General features: G+C 42.9%; 1 protein-coding gene across 1 annotated transcript in view; it reads right to left on the bottom strand.

The window, feature by feature from the left end:
* si:ch211-186j3.6 (neural-cadherin) overlaps positions 1-11,087 on the bottom strand; it is a 286,707-nt gene extending 275,620 nt beyond the window's left edge. Inside the window, 1 exon segment of the mRNA XM_035162307.2 lies at positions 9,428-11,087. Coding sequence (XP_035018198.2) covers positions 9,428-10,598 — 1,171 coding nt within the window. The 5' untranslated portion in view covers positions 10,599-11,087.
* Between the last annotated feature and the right edge of the window lie 10,968 nt (positions 11,088-22,055).

Raw genomic sequence — 22,055 nt, 5'->3', positions numbered from 1 at the left:
CTGTAAGTTCACATGACACACGCCGTCCGATCACCGTTTGCTTCTCTGTGATACAAATGACGTGTTTGTGCTCTCGTTTAAGCAGCAGATGTTGGTGTTCCGCAATATCACCAGACTCCCTTTAATATCGTGCACTTTTGAGAGATGTTGAGAGAAACGTTATAAACTTTGTTAAACACCGTCTACAACTAATTCTAAATTATTGAATTCATGTAAGTTATTTATCTCTTTGTGTAAAAAACGTTTGTCCCAGTGTAAAGTCTCAGTAGTGTTGTGGTCAGTTAAAAAGGATTGGATTTTTTTTTCTTTCACACATTTCATCTTTGCAAACAGGGTGATACATGCGTACTTACAGGATTCAGCCCTGAAGTGTTTATTTGCATATAGAGTGGGGGAGAGTAATTCGATCATAAGTGGTCAGTTGGATTACCAAAGATGCATGTGAATCAGGCGTAAACAGGGCCATGGACCCCGGGACCGGTGATCACATCGGCAGATACTACTTCAAATGATTGGCGATTGGCCCGAAAAATCCTGATCCTGATTTCTCTTAACCCAACCTGTGCCCTTAGAACAGGATGTTTACCGCACTCCTTCAGCCTCTGGCCCTCTGGTACATCTGTAAGTCTGTGCACAGCAACCCCCAGGGCTTTTACCTTCACTAGCATGCTTCTGTCATTGGTCCTTCCTACACCACTCTGTAGGTGAGCCAGCTGTCTCACTTGTCTACCTGTTGTCTTCTTTTACTGTCTATTTACTGACTGGTTCCTTATACTGCTCTGCAAAACGAGCATGTTTTAAAATGGAAATGTGAGTTCTGTGCATAAAATGTGAGAGGAATCCATCCCCCTGCCATGAATGAAATACATAAATAGATGTAGCTCTGTGACACTAATGTTGAGCATATGAAGGTAACATTGTAAACTGCCAGCAGGTAAGAATATGTGCTGCACTTTCCTTCACCTCTAGTGACATGGGTTCAGTTCAGGATTCATGATAAGATGTGTTCGCCTGCTCCTGGGAAGGCAAGGTGACTGACAGACTGAAATACCTGAACAACTACTGGATGGTTTGCCATGAAATTTGTATAAACATTCTTGGTCTCCAGAGTTTACTGTATATCCTGTTGACTTTCACTTCAGAGTCAACAGCTTAACTCTGCACAACTGGACTGACACTGAATTAGTCTCTCGGGGCAACGGCCAATATTGGGGGGCTTCCAGTGTAGACAGTGGATATTCGGGCCAAGACTCTGTCTTCCATTTACTATACAGTGTTCACAGTCCAACAAGCTTCACACGACTGGAACGTTTCTCACAAACAGACATATGTTGGTGTTTTAGTTCCAGACAACATTTTGGCTAATGTCTATTAACAACTATCTATTAACAACTATCTGCATATAAATATAAAACAGATACATTTAAAATCTGCTAGCCGATGCATTTCAGTCCATTTGTTTTGCCTATTTTTCTCTCCACTCTTTACCTGTGGGCAACCAAAGTCTGCTGGAACGTGATTGGTCAAACGAGAAAGAAGCCAAAAGGCTTCTCTTGTCCACTAATGACATTTTTTCTTGTTGCTGAGAGATTCTGAATATTCACATGCAAAATCAGTTTGTAGAGATTACCCACATGTCCCAACACTTTAGCTCATAACCAAATAACAAACCTTTGGATATGTTCACAACCTTTAGCTCTGCTTTAAGTTTAGACATCGTTAGCAAATATCTTATATACATTGAAATACCAACAGAAAATATATAAGTACAGCCAAAACTATTAATTGATTAATTTATTTATTTATTATTTATAATTTAAACATTTTACTGTTCCAGTTTCTCAAATGTAAAGATTTGCCAATAATCTATATGATTATTTTCATAATTCTAAATGGTTCAGTGAGTTTGACATTAGGACTGATCTTTAGACAAAAGCAAATATAAAGGTTTCACTTTGGCCTCCAGACAGCCACCTGAATATTCATAAACCAAACAAATATTCGCATAATCAAAGAAATAATCACTAGATTAATCCATAGTGAAAATAATCATTGTTTACATTGGAATTTCTTGAAATCTTTTTCAAAATAAAATGACTGAGGCATTGTGACATCCTCACCAGAGCATCTTTACTTTTGGTACAAGCCACAGCTGAGATATTGTTTTTTATGGTTCTCATTACTGTGAATATTACTGAACCTGACAGATTACCATCAGCACATTAACTTGACTACAGCCTCCTTTAACAAACTGGCTAAACTCAGAGAGTGTTGGCAGCCTCTCCCGGCCTCCACGGTGCATTTGGATTTGGACACGAATCTGCTGAACCGCTCTGTGTAACACACACACTGAAAAAGCAGGACGATAACACTGTTATTCAGGAACAAATGATGGTAAGGCTTTCAGAGTCTCTGGCAATGACAGATGGTGGAAAGAGTGAAAAGTCTATTAAAAAAATCACTTTCATCATCTTTATCTCCTGTGAAGCCAGACAGAAGGAGAGAGAGGACAGTAAATGACTAACTGTATGAGAAATAATATAACAAACAATGTCAGGGGGTGGAATGGTTCCGCCAGTTACTGTAGTGTGATTGTCAAATAGCTCTAAAACGTTGTATTACACCTGAATGGCAGTTACCTGATTGTGGACCTAATTGTGTGGGCATTTTCTGGCGTCTTAAAACAGCTTTAGACTAATTCTGTTTAAACTGCTTAATTGCTTCAACCTCATGTAACTTTATAGTTTGGAACTTCAGCTTTTATTCTCATACAACGACTTGAAAGGCCGATCTTGTCTGAGACATTGAGCCTGATTCCTACTGCTCATTTCAGCTGCAACATCAACATACGTCACTTATTCTTCAGACAATCTCGCCTTCTCTGGCTTACACATGCAGACATGGTGCATTTTATTTTTGAACACACGTAACTGAAACTGCTCTACAACCAAACAGTTGAGCTGCTGGTGAACCCCTGGGTGAATCCCCACCCCCAACACCCCCCTCAGCACCATTTTCATGATGAAACAGTGGGAAATTATATCAAGTGTTATGTAAGATAGAAGAAAAATTAATATAGTCATCGAATAGTAAAGGAAGCATTACAGCAACATAGGCTAATAAGTGCTGTACTAGCCAACTGAGTACTAAACGTATGTGACTGTAAATACGAGTACAGCCACAAAAATTGGCCAATTAATCAATAAATCACATTTTCTCAAGCAAAGATGTCAAAATATTTCATTATTCCAGTTTCCTTAAATGTGGAGATTTCGTGCTTTTCCTAAAATTATTTTAACAAATTAAAATGTTTTTGGACAGAAACAAACATTATAATGATTTCAATTGGGGCTCTGAATGAATGTGACAACATTCCTCACTGTTTACTAAATATTTATCAAACGAAAAAATCATTCACTCAATGGAAAAACTATCAGAAAATCAATCCATGGTGTTTGCAGTCTCAAACAGAAGAGAGAAGAAGAAAATAAACTAAAATCAGGGTCGTCACGCTGACAAAGCCCACGTAAAGTGATGTGACTTGCAAATGAGCAGAAACCAGTAGTGCAATTGTCACCGTTGCTGTGGCGATGTGGGCCCTGGCAAGATGGCCCCCTGCTGCCTATCGGCCATCCAAAAATCCACCACCAAATCAGCCAGTCAACCAGAGAACTGTGCCATCCAGCAAATCCAAAACACATTTGACTGTATCTGAAGCTGAGAACTAGGATTTCTACAAACTCCAGCTGGCAAAAAACACTGGTGAAAGTCCCCTTAACTCATCTGAGTGTGACTCAAATTGTCTGTATGCTTCTCCACAGCAAATGAAAGCAAATGAAAAGAGTAATCAGAAATGCCTCTGGTAGCTAAATGATTTTTGCTGTGGCGGTGCACCGAGTTTTAAATTTCCATGTTTTTTAATGAACCATTTACACAAAAGACAGAAACAATAAAAACAAGAATTACTGGGCAATGAAGAGACAAGAAGGGAAGAGAGGGTGAGCATTCGGGGAGGCACTGGAAAGTCTGCTGTGAGATGCAGACTAGCCAACAGGTCCCCCAACCTGAGGGACCACATCGACTGCTGTCTTCACCATTGGATACAACCCATAGAAGCTTCTTCTGATACGGCGCGTCTATGGTGGCAAGCCAATCGGATCTTTGTTGTCATAGTTACCATCTCGGTCAACTCATGGAATGGTCGTGCATGAATATAACAACAATGACCATCAGTTTTAAACTGTCTTCTAACTCCCTCCTCTGTTATACGGCTGCTAGAGGTCACCTGACAGTAAAATGTGACAACAGGTCGTACAAGGCTGTTTGCACCAACTACCTACGGACTCTAAGCTGGAGTGAAAATTACAGTCTCTCTGAATGATGAGCCGAGCTGAGTGTGTGCGTCAGAGTCTGTATAAATTATTTACAGAAAAAGGAAATACAGTTAAATGAGACAAGAAAGACGTCCAAGTGTCTTTACATTGGATTGGTGTGGGTTAATGCGGCTAACCAGTGTGTGTGTGCATAGAAGACCAAAATATGCTATTTATGCCCTTTGAAAGAACTAAAGAGATGCAGACTGTGTTTCATCTCAGTAAACAAAAGATGAGCAACATATGCAGCTCAAAGGCGTCCCTCAAATCCATCTGTCTGGATACGTTCATTTGGCAACCCGGAACTCACAATAAGCAGATTGTTGTATTTTGTGGCTGAATGTACTGTGTGTGTGTGTGTGTGTGTGTGTGTGTGTGTGTGTGTGTGTGTGTGTGTGAAGCCTAAAAACACATTTTATTTTGGTAAAGTCTTTGCTCATATGTGTCTGCATATCTACTCATTTTTGTTACCTCTTTAGGACCTTTTCCAGCATAAACACTGACCATGTCTGGACTAGCAGACATCATGGGGACCAAATCTGGTCCTAATGAGGCAAAGTGTTATCTCTGAGCTCAGATGTGAATTGTGATTAGGTTATGGTTTGGGGTATGCATGAAGTCATGGTTGAGGTTTTGGTTGTCCACAATAAATGGAAGTCAATGAAAAGTTCTAATAAGATAGCGGTAAAGACTTCTGGTCTTCATCGTCTGCACACATAAATTTGCAGAGATGTATGAGCAAAATAAGAGCTTCCCATTAACTAAAATGGACATGGCGTGATTTTGCATCCAGTTAATAAGCATCTCAGACAAACACACACGTGCATGCACACTCGCACAGCTACAATCAGAGTTCACTGAAAAACACAGAGTCACATCTGAGTTTCTTTTGAACAAAGCGCTGGCAGATTTCCTGGTTTTGTTCAGTTCACAACTCTGTATTATTTTTATCATGAAAATCACACATGTAAATTGCAGAAAACTGTGATGTTCTAACTCAAACGGGTAAAATCTTGTGATTACGTTGTAATTATAGATAAACATCCATAGACTAACACTCTACTAAATCTGATGTGGAGCTAAATGTTATATGGCTGTGTATACATTTGGAGGTGGAGATGGAAATCCCTGCCATGTAGCAGATATTTAATTGAAGTCTCTCACTAACAACAGTTTTACATTACCCTGAAACAAATGTCTCCCTGTATTGTGGAAGATTTTCTCACTGAGAATCGACACCCTAACAGATCTATGCATCTTTTTTAGTCCATGCATGTGATTGGCTCTCAATGGCTGCCCTGCTACACAGCTGTGACTGAGCAGCAAAGAAAGTCAAACATCTGGATAATGTTTGGAATTCTTCAATACAACTCCCAATACTGGTTACTGATGCAAAAAAAAAAACAAGAGTCAGCTGGAGTACCTTTCATCTTAATATTAATTAATAAAAGTGTAATTGTCAATTGAAATGGTTAATTTGTTTGAGATAAGATCAATTAATCCACATGATATTGGTCTCCTGTCAATAAGACCTTAACTGAATATGTGACCAGAAAAGTGTATTCTCCACAGCTGCGTAGAAGGGAGGAGAGCAAAGACATGTATATTTAAAAAGTAGAAAACATATCGTGGCTTTTTTATGAGGAGAAAACTGTGGCGATGGACAAAGGACTTGATTGTGACTAATCAAATTAATAATTTAACTACTAATTCCAACAATCACTTCACTAATCATTGGCCAACAGGAATCAAAGAATTGAGTCATATTGGCTGTTTCAAAAGGTGAGGAAGAACCTTTGGGGGAAATTAACGACATGCTTAATTGGTGTTCTTTTAGATGTTGGCATATGTTTTTATTAGGAGAATAAAAAAGAAGGGAGGCGAGCTATCTTTACTCTCACATTTAATTTCAATTATCGTGTGGATGGTGATTTTCTTGCTCACTCAATGTGGCCGTGACCTGATGTATTTCTCTTTTGTTGTGTAAATGTGATAAGGATCAGACCCTGATATTCCTGGAGCTCGGCAGCACTTGTGGAATGAACCACAAACCAAGACAAGATGAAGAAGTGATTGCAGATCCTGATAGTTGACGCTTCAAGCCTCACGCGTAAACACACACACAAGACCGTCCTTCGAAGAATCATGCCAGAAGCTCCCTCCCTCCCCCCTGTGTTAAAGTGTGCCTCTGCTCAAATTAAATCCCTGGAGTGAGAGTGGAAATAAGAGCGAGAAAGTAAGAGAGCAAGGGGGAGAGAGAGAGAGAGAGAGAGGGAGAGAGAGAGGGAAAGTGAGACAGGGGGACAGACAGAGAGAATGAGATGGGATTACAGGGATAATGCGAGCAGATGGAGGGAGGTCGAGGCTCGAGCAGGACTCTCCACTCCAAATGGATTAAAGGACTTCAGCTGAGCCACCGACAACCCAGCGGATGCAGCGTCCCTCCCGCAGGAGACAACGAGCCGAGCCCCCACCCCCCACCCCCTTCCACACACGCGCACACACACACACACACACACACACACACACACGCACACACCACCTGCTGCTGAGCCCGGAAATGAAAACTTGCTGTCTTTTGGCATGACGCAGTAAACAGTCAGGTCATGGAAATGTATTTCCCACTGGCCCATACTCTCCAGAAAAAAACTGATAAAAGATTAGGCTTTTAGGCTTTGAAAAAAAAATGAAACATTTACGCTGAGGCTCCTCTTTAAGCTTGATGTCAACTTGCAGCCTGTTGACGTGAAAGCACATCCACATTCAGAGAAAGGTGCAAAGTGAAGATCCAATCAACCAAACCAGAAAGGGATTTGGCCAGATAATCCAAAAATATGCGACTAATCTTCAGAGACACTAAGCCATTTTACACTTAATATGTAACTTATCGTTATTCTATCTGGACGGATTTATCTGGACTAATATTACACTTCTTATGCACCACATTATTGTTTCTTAAAAAGGCAGAAGAGACTCCATGTAACTGCCGTTCTTTTTAAAATGAGATTTGTTTCGTTCCTCCTGCATCAACATTTTCACAAGTCATTCTTCACAAGAATGTCAGAAGTCAAACCGTAACCCTTGACAGTGATCGAAAAACATCATCTATTAACACATTTATCCACATTGTTCTATCCATCCATATCCAAACCACTCCTCCTTCCAGGTGGCTGGGGGGCTTGAGCCAATGCCAGCCGACACTGAGCAAGAGGAAGGGTACACAGGTCAGGTAAGCACTCCATCACAGTGCTGTTATACAATGACAAACAACCATCCACTCATTGTCGCACCTATAAGGTCAATTTAGAATCTCCTATTGACCTTAGCTGCGTGTCTTTGGACTGCGGGAGGAAGCCTGAGCACCTTGAGAAAAGTCACAGGGAGAACATGCAAACTCCAGGAGAAAGAGTCGGCCAGCAGATTCAAACCAAGAGACCTTCCTGTGACAGTGCAAAGAACTACTACAGAATTTATTTATTACACTTGTGTAAATGTGGATGCCAAAAGTCTGAGTGCCTCCCTAGAATCAAACACCAGCTTAACAGCCTCCTTCTGATGCTCGATGATGGAACTCTCCGAAGGATGACGCTGCAATCCTGCAACAGTAAGATGAAGTGTCACAGTGAGCAGTGTAATGTATCGCTTTTTTCCCCATCAATACCAAAGTGTTTAAGATGGAAATTAATGTGACAAAAAGCCAACTCTGCATGCAGTTACTGAGAGTGTAAATTAGCATTGTGTGCCAACAGCATGCTCAGCTTCTTTTCTGCATCAGGAAAGTTCACATTACTGCAACCAATAGGTCGCATTGATTGGGTCACTCCCCCAGTCGAGTGCTGTTAACTAGTTCGGATGGAACAAGCTGTGGAACTGCTTCCGTCTTGCCAACTTACACAGACAGATTTATATTTAGATATAGAACCAACTGTCAACTTCAGTTTAGACTCTTTCCAGGAGGATATTTGTTTTTGCAGCCTACTCTAGTCTCCAGTGCTCAGTGACACCTTTAATTGGCCCAGTGGTTCATTCCTTCACATATGTATTTAGGGATGTGGACGTGGCTGCATGTTAACTCCCCCTCTGTGTCTCTGCTCTCACGCTGCTCTATCCGCTGGTGATAATTAACCTGTTGGTAAAGTGGCCATCATGCACCGCTCTTCTCTCGACATCCCAGCATCTGTTGCTGTTGGCAGCAGCAGCAGCAGCAGCAGAGGATATCTTCATGTTGCCTTAATTCATCCAAACACATGAATCATCATCAGCACTGACAAATGCTACTCAGTTTAACCTCTACTGTAATCACTGGACGCTTTGACACCACTCACAGCCAGACTCCCCCCGGGGCAAGCCTGATCTCTTCTCATCTCAGAGTCTGAGCAGGGCTGCACCTGGGTGGTGAATGGAGATGAGGCAGCCCGGGAATAGTGATGTTGTGAACAGAGGGAGCAAGGTACCCCTTCACAGAAAGATCACCTGTTGTTAATGCTACTCCTTTGTAGGGCTTCCTCCCTCTTCAAACACACGTGACCCTCAAGTGCAACGTGTTCTGGACCATGGCTCAGGAACCCCCCACAGGGGAAAAGTTCTAGAAGCAACATTAAACCAACACGTTTTATCCAGGTATCTGTAGAATAAAGAATTCCTGTGTCCATCTCTGTTAAGATACATTCAGCTACAAAGTAGAATGCTTGTGAGACTGGTAGGAAGAGAGGAGAATTGGGACAATACCCTCACAACCTTTGCGAATCCAGGCACTTCTCACTGACCGTGCGTATTTACGCACCACAGAAAATAAAAAAATTCCACAACAATACAACAATAGAAAAAAGTGTGACATTGGTAAAGTGTATGGAAATTGATGTTTATATTTTGCACAACATTTATCCCAGGGGAGGCACATGAGAATAGAAATGCGCGCGCAAACGATCATGTTCAATACTGTGTCTCACTCCTCTCTCTCATTATCTTCCCCATGCTCATTCACACACAAACTGCACGTCGCTCACACACACTTACACACACTCTCACACGCGCGCGCTCGGTATCTGGCTCACCTCTTTTATCCTGAACTTTGACGCTGATCTCCACCAGAGGCTCCGTCTCTCGGTCCAGTCTCCGTGATATCACTATATCCCCGCTGTCCCGGCTCACGCTCACCGGTGAGCTCTCCGCGTCGGGCTCCACCAGTTCGAACGTGGCCGACTGAAACCTCACCGGGCTCAGGTTCATCACCACCGAACCGATCCCTGCATCCTCGGACACGTTGATGAAAACGGGGCTGTCTGACTCCAGCACCGACCTGGACCTTCGCGCTGGTACTTTAACTTGTGATGTAGGTTTACGTTTCCCCGGTTGGGGGTCCACCGGGGGCACCATGGGCCACTGCCGGGGACTGATCTCCACCGAAACGCACTCACTCGTGCGCGGTGGCCACCCGCGGTCCCGGGCAAACACTTTAAATCGAATCGGTTCATCCAGACCGAGGATGGAGTCCACCAGGAGGATGTCGCCGGTTTTCGGCACCGCATAGAAACTCCCGTTCTTCGGCAGGGCGAAGTAGATGAGCTCCGCGTTCTTGCCGCTGTCCTCGTCGCGCGCAGTGACCCCGTAGATGGCCGTGCGGAGCGCAGTGGCATCATCCAGGCTCAGTTTCACATCGTTACCGGCGAAGGTAGGCTGGTGGTCATTCGTGTCCAGGACGTCCACCTTGATGGACGCCACTTCAGCCACCACCGGGGACTCCTCTCCATCCTCCCGGGTTAGTGTCGCGCATTGCCCGCAACACAAACCCAGACCCAGTGCGTATTCAGACCGCTCCTCTCGGTCCAAGACCCCAGAAGTCTTGAGTAAAATATTTCCCCGTTTGTGGTGCGCAAACACACGGAAATTGTCGCTCCCGTCCCCCAGGAGTTTAAAGTGCGCTGCAGCTGAGCCGGATCCCTCGGTGCCGCACAGTCTCTGCGAGTCGAGCCGCTTCAACGGGACGCTCAGCCCATTGACACGGGAGCCCGGAGACGAGTTCTCAAACACATGCCCGTGAAAGAACGGCACTTGCTCCGCGGTCTTATTCCCGAGTGCGCACGAAGCCAAAAAGGGTAAAAACGCGACCCACATCATGACTGGATGTCTCACAGGCTCCGCTGCTCTAAAGCGCTCGTGCTGCGCAGAGGTCCATGGGGGGGGGGGTGTTTCTCCTCTTTTTCCTTTATCATGCAAAACTTCCATCAGATCGGAGCGCACACATCTGTCGGCACCATGCTCCAACTCGACGCAGGAGAACTTTTGTGTGCGTGTTTGTGGTGCGTGTCCTCCTCCTCCTCCTCCTCCTCCGTCTGCTGTCTCACCAGCAGCGCTGTCTGTCTGTCTGTCTGTGCGCGGCCCAGGAAATAAATGCCTCTTACCGCTCGAGCGCGCGCTTACCTCCGCTCTCTCCTCGCTCTCTTTTGCGTGCGCTGTTTTCCGATCTCGCGCGGGGACCACAGTTAATCCAGGAGTTGCTGCAAACTGTGCGCAGACGCGTCGGCTTCCCTCTCAGGTGGCTCGCCTCTTATTGAAATGAAATCGATTCTCTTTGGAACTCACACGCACCGAGAGGAGCCTCAGGTCAGCGGGAGGACATTGCACACAACCGGCATGCTTTACGCACGCTTTGCCAACAGCCCGGCGCGACGCATCTGCAGAGTGATGCAGCGGCACCGGACTCTCTCGTCGGAAATGAACTTCTCAGCAAGGCAGCACAGACTCGAATCAACTCGCGTGCTCGGGGGCGCGCGCACATAAACACCCACACGGCCACAGCCAACAGCGCGCAGGCGTGTGCGTGCTTGACTGTGCGTGTCTGCTTGTTTGTGCCGGGGGAGATTCCTCAGGGAAACAACCCGACCTCCCTTCTCCCAGTGATCAATGTCCATTCTTGCACGTCCAGATCCATCACTCCTTTTTCCAATAACACGCCGGTCCATTGGATTAAAATAATGTAAAAATCGATCATTTTAAAACGCCTCCAGGGTGGTGGTGGGGGGGGTGCAGAGAGAAAATAAAGGTTTACAGCTTCAGGCAAAGACTCATGAGCTGTCTTTATGTCACAGTCAAGTGCCCTGTGTTTTGTTTTGGAGCCGGTGGTCTCCGGGGGCGTGTGAATGTCGCTGGCAAGTCCCCAGCAAAATGAACAGTCTCGAATTTAATATAAGAGATATTTGCTTTCATATATCAGCTTTCACTTCCATATCTCCTCTCCACATGTAGATGGGACTGAATACCAAATCAACCAGAGCCGTGCAACATCTCTCCACGTGGATCCTTGTTAATAACTCTGAGGCGGTGGATCTGGGGCAGTGCTGCGGGGTCATTAGCTCGTCCAAAGAAACCAGTCTTATGTTTTGCTCTTTGTTTCGACTCCCACCCACTAAACACAATGCAACCTGTGCAGTTTGAAAAGTTTCAAATCAGGCTCTCCTTGGATCACACTCACTCACACGCGTTCCAGGCTTAACAGCGGAGCCGTGTTCATGTGTTGAGTCAAAGTTTGGCTCGTGTGGGAGTGAATTTCCATCAGTGTTTAGCATAACTTTTAAACTCAGGATGTGAAGGTGAGTTTCCCCCCGCAGCGTTTCACGAATGAATAAAAAAAACTTATTTGATTCCAAAGGGCCACATCCAACCAGGACATCAGAGACAGGCCGGACAAAGTACCACACGGTGCAGCTGAAGACCCACTGAGTGTTAATGTTGGATGTGAAGCTGCCTGTGGCCTTGGCTAAAATAATAGTTGTACTTGTTTATGGCAGACTAAATGATCAAGCCTTCACCGGAAGAAAGTAACTCAGTATTTGTGCTTTAAGTATTTTTGTGGTACTTTTACATTTCTTACACATATAAAAAATATGATATGTTTATAAACTCTATATGCTGCTTTACTGTTAATAACTCAACAGTGTATTAAGCAGCTAAATTAGCTCCACCTCTGCTGACTACATTATATTACTTTTAATTAAATAAATGATGAATACTATTTCCACCACTGGAACTATTATACTTATTCCTCCTCCACTAAAACAGAGAATTATATGAAATAGAAAATAAGGTAATCAGGTTGTGTGATTTGGGTATCTTATACGCTCCTCAAGCTAATCAGTAAAGTGATTTCATCACTTAATTATAATTGGGGTAAAAAAGCAACTAAATCCCTGTGATTATGATTTTGGACCTGATGTACAGTTTAGAATTTTTATTAGATCATATCAGCATAAAATATTTTATACAAATTTCCTCTGTACATGTGTCCCTCATGTTATATTTCATTTTATTGTGCAGTATTGTCAAATGATATCAAATTTATTAACAGATAAAATAATGACTTTTTTAATAATATTTGCCATGGAAGCGCATCGTCATAAACACATTTTCAAAGCAACAACAAGCAGAGGGAGAGAGTGGGAGCGACAGACAGAGATAGATTTGGTCAGCCGTTAAGCTTCGCTGTGGAGTAATATTCCCCACTGTGGCAGTGACAATGGCCCAGTGAGCACCAGACTGAATCATCTCCTTCTCTCATCTCTTTGTGTGTATGTGTGCATCTTTGTTGGATTTGAACTAAAACCCATTATGCATAATGCACTTCCCATAACTGTTTGCTTATTCATATTGCAGCCTGTCAGTATTACAGACAGTTTTTCATGTGATCCGGCCTCTGGAAAAGTCACATACTCCAGTCGGAATGCCAATGGACATTTGAAGATGACAAACAACACTGTTACGCATTTGCTATCAAACAGGACGTCTCCAGTGTATGATCCGTGATGAAAGGCCACGAAGCAACATAAAATGACCACTTCACTTCAGTAAAGTCAAGGAGGTGTGGCAGGGAGAGCAATATTCAGAGGTCGAAACACTTGTCGGTTTAAGTTAATGTAACTGATACCTGCATTATAATGTGCCACTAAAAAAGAAAATCACAGACACAACTTTTTGATTGTAGCAGCATGTAAGGTCCCTTTTATCCTAAATGTTCATTTCACCTGTCTGAAGTGTTAAAGTTACCACGTCTTCTGTTTTTCCTCTCCTTCAGCTTGTTCGGAAATCGACACATCCTGAGATCTCATAGTTAAGAGTTATTGATCATAAGAAAATTGTTACAGTAACAACGGCTCCACTAATTTCCCCTACTAAGGACCAGGCTGGTCTTTATCAATATTTGTCTCACTGCCAACAGAACTCAGTGGAAAGATAACAGTGTCAGTCTCTCAATACTTTGTGACTTTCCTCTTCTGTGACCACAAGCCCTCTCCTACTGAACTCATACCATTTTAAACATGGGTCACAACTGTTTATTTTTTCTTCTGAAAAGGTTAAGTCACACCCTGAAACAGTTGGTCCCATCATTGAAGTTTGTAGCAAACATTGCTCAATTATTTATTTATTTGGAGACTGCTTTTAGAGGCGGATTAATTCTGACTTAATTCACACAGCTGGGTTCATGGTAATGACGTAACATATCTCCCAATGCAACAGAAAGACCCCAGCTGTCCTAATTAAAGAACCAATCCAAATTTACTCTATATATATATAATCATTATATATATATATATATATCAGACTGTTGGATGCCAAGAGCAAATCCGATTTCCTTTTCATTTCTAAAGTTACAAATCAGTGTAACTCTGAGTAAGGTAAGAGAAGAGTCTGCATTTCTATTTAGTCTTTTTGATTGATATAGTTATTGTAATACTCAGTCTGGTGTATTAATGTATATATTTTGCAGAGACGATCTGTCATTTGGACATTCTGGGAGTGGGTGTGTCCTCTGTCCTAACAGGACTTATACAGCACTCACTGCTTCGCTCAACATTGGGTCGTAGACGTGTCAGCTTGGTGTAAGGCCTGTAGGTGGGGTGAGGCAGCTACCTTCTGCAAGAAGACGGGCTATTCCCTTTCTACCAACTCCAAGAATCCATTCATAATTTACATGCTCTTAATGTTCTTCATTGGCCTTCTAACATCAGCAACTACAATTGGACAGACAACACTAACCTGACTCAGTGAATCCCTGCTGCTTGTAAGTGCCACATTTTTAATTATGCATTCATTAAATGAAGAATCTGTGCCAGGTAATGGAAAGTTATGTAACTAATTACTTTTGTTAATGAGTAATATGTGAAGTAAAGTAATCACCTCTTCTGAGAGTAGCAAGTAATTAGTCATTCATCACATATTTGCCCCCCAGCTAACCCTGGTTGAATTAAGTTTCTTTTAATCCCAGCAACAACTCAGGGATACAACATTTTGTTATTCAACTGTTCATCCACATGCACTGTAACATCACATCCACTAAGAAGCCATCATTCTTTTCTGCCCATCTAATCTTGATTCCGGCTCTCCAATATTGTCATATTTAGATCCCTTGGCTGCCCTTGTCATAAAGTTTGGCCGCCTCTGACAGTGAGCGGCAAACTGAGAATGGTTGGCACTGAACCTGTCATCTCGCATTCATTATCATGACAACTGACAGACTGCACTGAGGATCATTCAAATCCATGCAGACCCACTAAATCTCAATAAAGTGGAACGTCAATCTGGCTCTGGCTCTACCAAGCAATTTTCACGTCTGGGGTTTGTCCCCCATGAACAAGAACAAGCTGTTGCTGATTGACACACACTCCCCTCGCTGCTATTTATTATTCTGCCCACCCGTTTTAACTACCTACCCATTCTGGATGCTCTTTCTATCCGTCTTTGTCCTCCTCTCACACTGTTTTTCTTGTTGTACAACCAAATTTCAATTAGTGAATTATCAGCTGTGGACCACTGCTGACCTCCCCCCACAAATGAAGCATTGGCTTCAAGCCCGTTGATGATGCACACGTGGATCCAGGAAGGGGAACAGATATGGCTTAGCTGGGGTTTACAGGGAGCCTGGCAGAGAAAAGGGAGGAAGGTGTGAGATCATTATCCGGACATAAAATTTCTCTCTCCCTCCCACCTGCAACAGGCGAGTAGTCATCGAGGGAAATATCTAGATAGGGCAATAAAAAAAATACAGTGACTGGAAATATGTTCAACAGTGCTTTGGAAAGGCGCCAATTGGACTTTGCTGCAAACACAATCTGGAGATCCACTGGGCTGTAAATTGGCCGGGTATAGTTTGTGTGTGTGCTTGTGTGTGTCAGCGAGTGGATGTGTCAGAGAGTGGATAGAGACACTTGGGATTGCTAGCCTGGAGCTATAAGTCTCCTAAATAAACACATACAGCTTTTCAACTCTCCTCATTTGTGCACATGGCGCTGAGGTACACATGTTTTTTTTAGACATGTTGGGTCTTTATGAAGAGGTTTTTGTCTTCATGCAGGAATCTTAAAACATCAATCATTCTCAGAATAAGCTTTCCACATGACATACAGCCACAACTAAAATAGACTTACTCACTTCATATGCTCATCCGATTAATATTTTTATAATTTTCTTTGTTTGAGGATGACTATTGATATTTATATAGGGGAGCTAAAAACATTTTTGGATTCCAACATCTCCTGCACAATGTTTCTATTTATATTCTAATACTAACAATTCTGTCTCATCTCAGCATCTCCTGCAATCTCAATGCTGCAAACCTGTATCGGCTCCAGCCTTTTTTTGCTGCCATGCAGTGATATGGAAACAAGAATTCAGTCACCTGGGCAGCAATAGTAGCTCTGCCTCAACCTTTACAAGTCCGCACACTGGACAAGACCATCCAGCTTCACGTCACACCACTGACACAACACAGGAAGCAGCAGCGTGGCTCCAGCTGTGAAGACACAGGGGTCACATCCCTCTGTGTCGCGCCACCTAAACCTGTTCCGTCCCAAGGGGCTGACTCGCCATCTCCAGCTTGTCTCAAAGGATGCATGGGGTGTCAGAACCAATTTACTGCAATGCCTCACACCAACCTTCATTTTTATAGGGTTTTTATTTTTACTTATATATTTTTATTGGACAGCACAATAGAGAATGGTGGTTGAAAAAAAAAAAAGACAGAGGTAGAGAGCTGGCATGCAGCAACAAGGGATGAAGCAGTTATGTGGTATCTTAAGCCAGCGGGCAGCCCATAGCTGTATTGTTTTAATGTATAGACCATTTCATGTCTGACCTCATCAAAGTCAATGACATTTCTAAAATGGCATCAATAAATATAAAATTGTTCTACTCTGTGGGAGAGCATTCTAGAGGATGTAGAAAAGCATGATTTTAGCTTTTCACACAAACACCTGGAGGAGGTGTGAACAGTGAAACCTGGCATCTGTTGAACAAAGTCACTGTTAATGCAAATTTCTCGTCTTCACGTCACTCACGCCACCTGGCATGAGTGACGAGAAATGGCGACATGAAATTTGCTTCATTTGCTCGAATTGAAACATTTGTATTTGAGTGGAAAGCTTGCATAAGGAAAACCAATCAGCATTGAGCAAGCAGGTCATCAAACCAGCCACTGGTCAGCCTCAGGTAGTTCTGAAAAATGGCAGTCGTGGCTTCGGGAGGAGACTGTTAAATTCCTGAGCTGTGTGCACATCTGGATGACCTTGTGGACACACACACGACAGCACTGGATTCTCTGGCATTTCCACAACAGGTGCGACACAGTAATTGTAGTCATTTACTGTTACATGTTACTCAAAGATCCTGCGGCTTGACTCGCCCAAGTAAGGCAACGCAAACATTCGCTTTGCTCTTGGTGTGAACTCATCACAGCAAGCACACAGCATCTTCTGACTCCCAGGTCACAGTCAGGGTAAACAAAATACAAGCTGTTCCTGTATGATAGAGACTGTCAAGTGAGCTAATAACTATTGAGCTGAAACCTGATTCAGAAGGAGAACTTGTACCTTGTTGCTGCAGCAGACCTGTTAGAACCGGACAAAATAAAATAGTTCCACAGTGAACAGAAGAGCTATCACAGAGCAGATTACACTATATGGCAAAAAATAATGAAAAACACTGAAAGACCCTACAAGACATTTTTTTTACTTTTCCTCACTGGCCTAAAGCTACGGACATAACACATTCTGACCATTTTTGTATGGGGGGGATCACTAAAAAGTTTGATATGACGGGGGTTAATGGTCTCTGCAAGCTGTGTATGATACTATCAAAGGTGAGGATTGGTTTGGGCAAGTTGTTTTGGCTGAAAGCAGCTAGATCATCATCCACTGACATCTGACGTCAGAGGCCTGCCAAAGACAAGCAGTTCCCGGCATTAGAGAGGTAAGTGTGATATATGTGTTCAATTATTTCGTATAGCCCACGAAGGATGTTATAAAAATTGAAATGGCCCTTGATAGGAAAAAGGCTCCTCACCCTCTGCTCTAAACACCGCCGCTGAATATTGGTAAGAACTCATAGAAGGCAGGATCCAATGGACTGTCACCTACTCCTAGTATTAAGTGCAGTGAAGCCGGCAGAGGAAAGACGTGTACAGAGGAGAGCTGCTCAACACAAACCTCAAGCAGCATCCAACCTCAGATGGAGCTGGACGGGCCTGAAGCCTCTGTTTTAAAACATGTTGCTGAGTGTTAGCATGCTGTATGTCAGAATGACAAATTGTGTGAGAAACACAAAGAGCAATCAGTCATAAAACTCGACCCAAACGGTCTAGCACTTAAGAGGCCACATTTACAAGCAAACTAATCATCATACCATGTTAAGCCATTGACTCACCTTTGCTCGGCTCTATATCAGACTGCGACTCCTGCTGCTGCTCTGTGCTGCCATGTGGGTCTTAATGCTTTATTCAGCCGCTTTCTTCCCAGCTTCACCTGCTAAGTACTGTTTGTATGTACCACAGGGGATTAAGTAGTCCTGGTCAAGGTCTAATGCAAGCGCGGCAGTTAGCTATTAGAGCATCTGCCGTGTTTTCACCATTAATAAACATTTTAATATTAATATGCAAGTATTTACTTGCAGCTATTACTTTCATGAGTCTGCATTTGTACATGTTTGTCAGGACATTACTCCTAAACTGAATGAATCAAATCAAAATAGAGGAGTTATTATAATCTAGCACCTAATGCAACCTAAGAGGGCCTTTAGAGAATCAGCCTGGACAAGCTATAAAAAACTGAAACTGTGCCGCCTGTCAATTTCCCCGGACAGGATGTGGAAACTCTGAGCTCTCCGCGCTGCTCTGACTACTAATGGAGACTCATAATTCTAAACTCTCCGTCCTCTCACTTCAGAGAATAGAGCAGAAACTCAGTGGATACAATTCTGTTTTTACTTGCTATTAATAATGCATGAAAGCGAATAGATTCATTTTCCCCCTCTGTTCAATATTTAAGTGCACAAGGCTGCCACTGATCCTTAGCGAATCCGTGCTGCTGCTTATGCTGCACTGAGCACCTCCCCAGTAAGTTTCCCAATATCTCACGCTCGCCTCTCTGACACCATGTGAGGCAGAGGAGTAATATTGTATGGATTCCCTGGTAAAAGGAACCCATATATCAAAGGTACCAGGCCGGCAGATAATTTCCTCAAGCTACACTACTAAGGATCAGCCAGCAGGGGTATTAAGGAGAGTCATAGCCAGACTGGTGAATTGAACCCCATTACAGCAGGATCAAATCTCTCTCCACACTGCTCTCCCTGTGGCTTCTCTGTCTACAGGATGTACGTTATACCTATTATCTTACTCCCTCTACCTGCCCTGTCTACTCTCTCCATATATAAATGCATACGTTAAACATGGTTTGCTGACTTCATTTGAGTGGAACTTTTGCTATTTCTTTTTCTCATGAAATTGAAAATAATTTGGTTGATGGTCGCCTGTACAGTTTCACCAAAGTCTTATCTACGAATTCCAGAAACCTCTTCCTGTCTGTCTGTCTGTATGTGGAACGCATATCCTGTGAACCGATTCATACTATACACGTCTATTGTTAAGTGCCCAAGAAAGTGCAGTGTCAGATTTAGTTTGATTTGGACACATATAATGTTCAATATTAATAAACTTTAAAATAAAGAGGCGACAAGTACTCTGGGACGAAAAAACAACAGCAGGTGCGTTCAGAACAACAGCATCTGACTCTCCAGGTCGTGGTTCTGTGTACTGAGTCAAGCTTCACTGAACTTTGAATAAACAGGTGAACAGCTCTTTGTGCAGCAGTGGTGGTGCAGCCTTAGGATTCTAAATTGATGCAGGTCAATTTTCCATTTTCGGAAAGAAAAGGCAAACAACATTACCACGGGCCAAGATAACAGACCATTCCAAACAGACATATTTAGAAACGGCACTATACACAAGTATATCGAAAATGCTCATCACTGCCAACAAGAGCGCCCCCTCTGGCCAAACTGCAGATGCCAGACATGAAATATCTGATTGCCCATTTTATCCTCTTATTTAACATTTCAGGCGAATTTCTTAGCACACAAAGCACATGGTCTGGTTAAATGCAGAAGAAATCCAAAATGACTTTCGACAGCACCAGGTTGACCATTTAACAAAAAACACAATCTTTCCCTAACCTTACTGGAAGTGTTTCTATTGTCTAAATCTAACCACAGAGGGAACTTTGGAGAAGACATTAAACAAATCTTCTGACAGGATAAATAATATTCTCTGTAACAAGTAAACTGAAGTAGAGATGCTAAATTGGTGAAGTGCTGCTTTAAGGCATCGACAACTAATTGGAAACAATTAGAGGAAGATTGTTATTATGGTTAAATTGATTAATAGATGTGTAAAGATTTCATTTGCAGACACATTTAACTGAATGCATCCCTCAAGTGCCACAGCCACATTATTAGATGCTTCCCCTTCAAATTATAGTTTGTTTAACACTCCAGAGGACGAGATAAAGAGGGGCCAGACTTTCTGCTCCCCAAAAAGAAAATGAACAAATCCAACAAAAACAAAAAAGTTTTTTCAGAGAAGCATATGTTGAGACAGGCTAATCCAATGAAGTCCAAACATCCCAAATGCTGTGCTATTTTGCACATGGTGTGTGATCTGTAGGACAACGTGAACTATAAAGGTTTACATAGAACATCAGGAAAACCATAAACGTGTTGTGGTTTTGTTATCAGTCTCCCAAATGATTGTGTTGCATTCATTTAGATTTTGTTGTGTTTACAAGCAATATAATATCGCTGTAACCAAAAGCAGTTTGTGCAAGCTGTTTATATGATTGCTCTCAATGATAATTCCTCAAAATAATCTTGTTTACATAACCATTCATTTAGATGTGGAATTATTATTTCACACAAACACCACCATCAAGACTGACTAAATCAATTACAGATGCAACTCTGCTTAATCGTTTTAATAATTAAAGCAACACAATGTAAAAATAACAGCTTTAAAATAATTTTGATGGAAACAAACTTATCATCGGGAGATTGCTATCCATGCTATTGCCACAGTGCCCCCTGGAATAGTATTATGTATCATGCATGAACAAACAACAACAACCAGAGCCGGACTTAGTAGCAAGCTAGAAATATGGACATCATGGCAGAGCTAGAAGAAGAGAAAAAAGATTAAGACTCTGAGTAGCACCTGGAGGGGCATCTCTAGATTAATAACTTTTGGAGCTGATCTGTCAACGGGGAAGACACGCAACCAGGATGCTGCCTGGTTAGAGAGGACGGTAAAAATCTTTTGGATGATGATTTAATCCGCCAGTGGACATTTGTCCTGGTGATACCAATGATCAGTGTGTTTGTGTGTGTGTTTGCGAGAGACAAAGATGGAGAGAGAGAGCAACAGGAGAGCAGAGAACTGCCTCTGAAGCAAAGGCACAAAACATTAAAGGGGACATAGCATGCAAATTCCACTTTGTTAGTGCTTCTACACGTTAATGTGGGTATCTGGCATGTCTACCAACCCAAAAACTCTGGGAAAAAAACACTTGCGCGTTTTGTTATGGTTCCTCTAAGTCAGAAACGTCATGCTTGAGTGACTCGAATGAGCTTCCTGTGTATTGTGTCGTAACAATACACTGGAAGTCTCCCTACATGGCCTTGGCCCACCCCCACCTCATCCCCCCCGCCCCCCCACACTCGTTACGCCGGGTTTACACCGGACGCAGCAAGGCTGCGAGGCAGCGCAGCGCTGTTCTCCAGCGCGCAGCCGCCTGGCTGTTCACACGGGACGAGCATTTCGCGCTGGTCAGCCCCATAGACTGTATATATAAGGTCAGCCCGATTCTGCTTTCTCCGCTTGTTGTTGTACCCGTTGAATGTCGGGGTTCGGGGTAAATGATGGTCTTCATAGCCCCCACCTCCTCTTTCTCTCTCTCTGTCTGTCTGCTTGTGTGCTTGTAGTGGATGGGCAGAGGGGGATATTAATTGTGATGTGATTGGGAAAATTAAAACTCCAGGACAACAAAGGGGAATACAAAGTATGGGATGCATATTTGATAATTTATATCATATAATATATGTAATTTATATTGTTTAAAATCATGGGGGAAGAGGGGGGAGGGGGGAGCTGGCTCATTAGCATTTAAAGGAACAGGCACTCAAAACTGTGGAGGGCTGTTTTATACAGGGTAAAAAGGGTGCTGTTTTAAATGATCCTTGTGGTATTTTGACCAAAGTATGTTACAGACATTTCATTAAGACCCCAAGGAACCATATCAACTTGTGGTAAAATGGGCATACAATGTCCCCTTTAAGTTAAAGATCTTCATGTGATCTTCATATTCAAGT

Source organism: Hippoglossus stenolepis, chromosome 1, assembly GCF_022539355.2.
Source record: "Hippoglossus stenolepis isolate QCI-W04-F060 chromosome 1, HSTE1.2, whole genome shotgun sequence".
NCBI classification, from domain to species: domain Eukaryota; kingdom Metazoa; phylum Chordata; class Actinopteri; order Pleuronectiformes; family Pleuronectidae; genus Hippoglossus; species Hippoglossus stenolepis.
The sequence above is the reverse complement of the archived record's forward strand: the minus strand, read 5'-3'. Positions and strand labels throughout refer to the sequence as shown.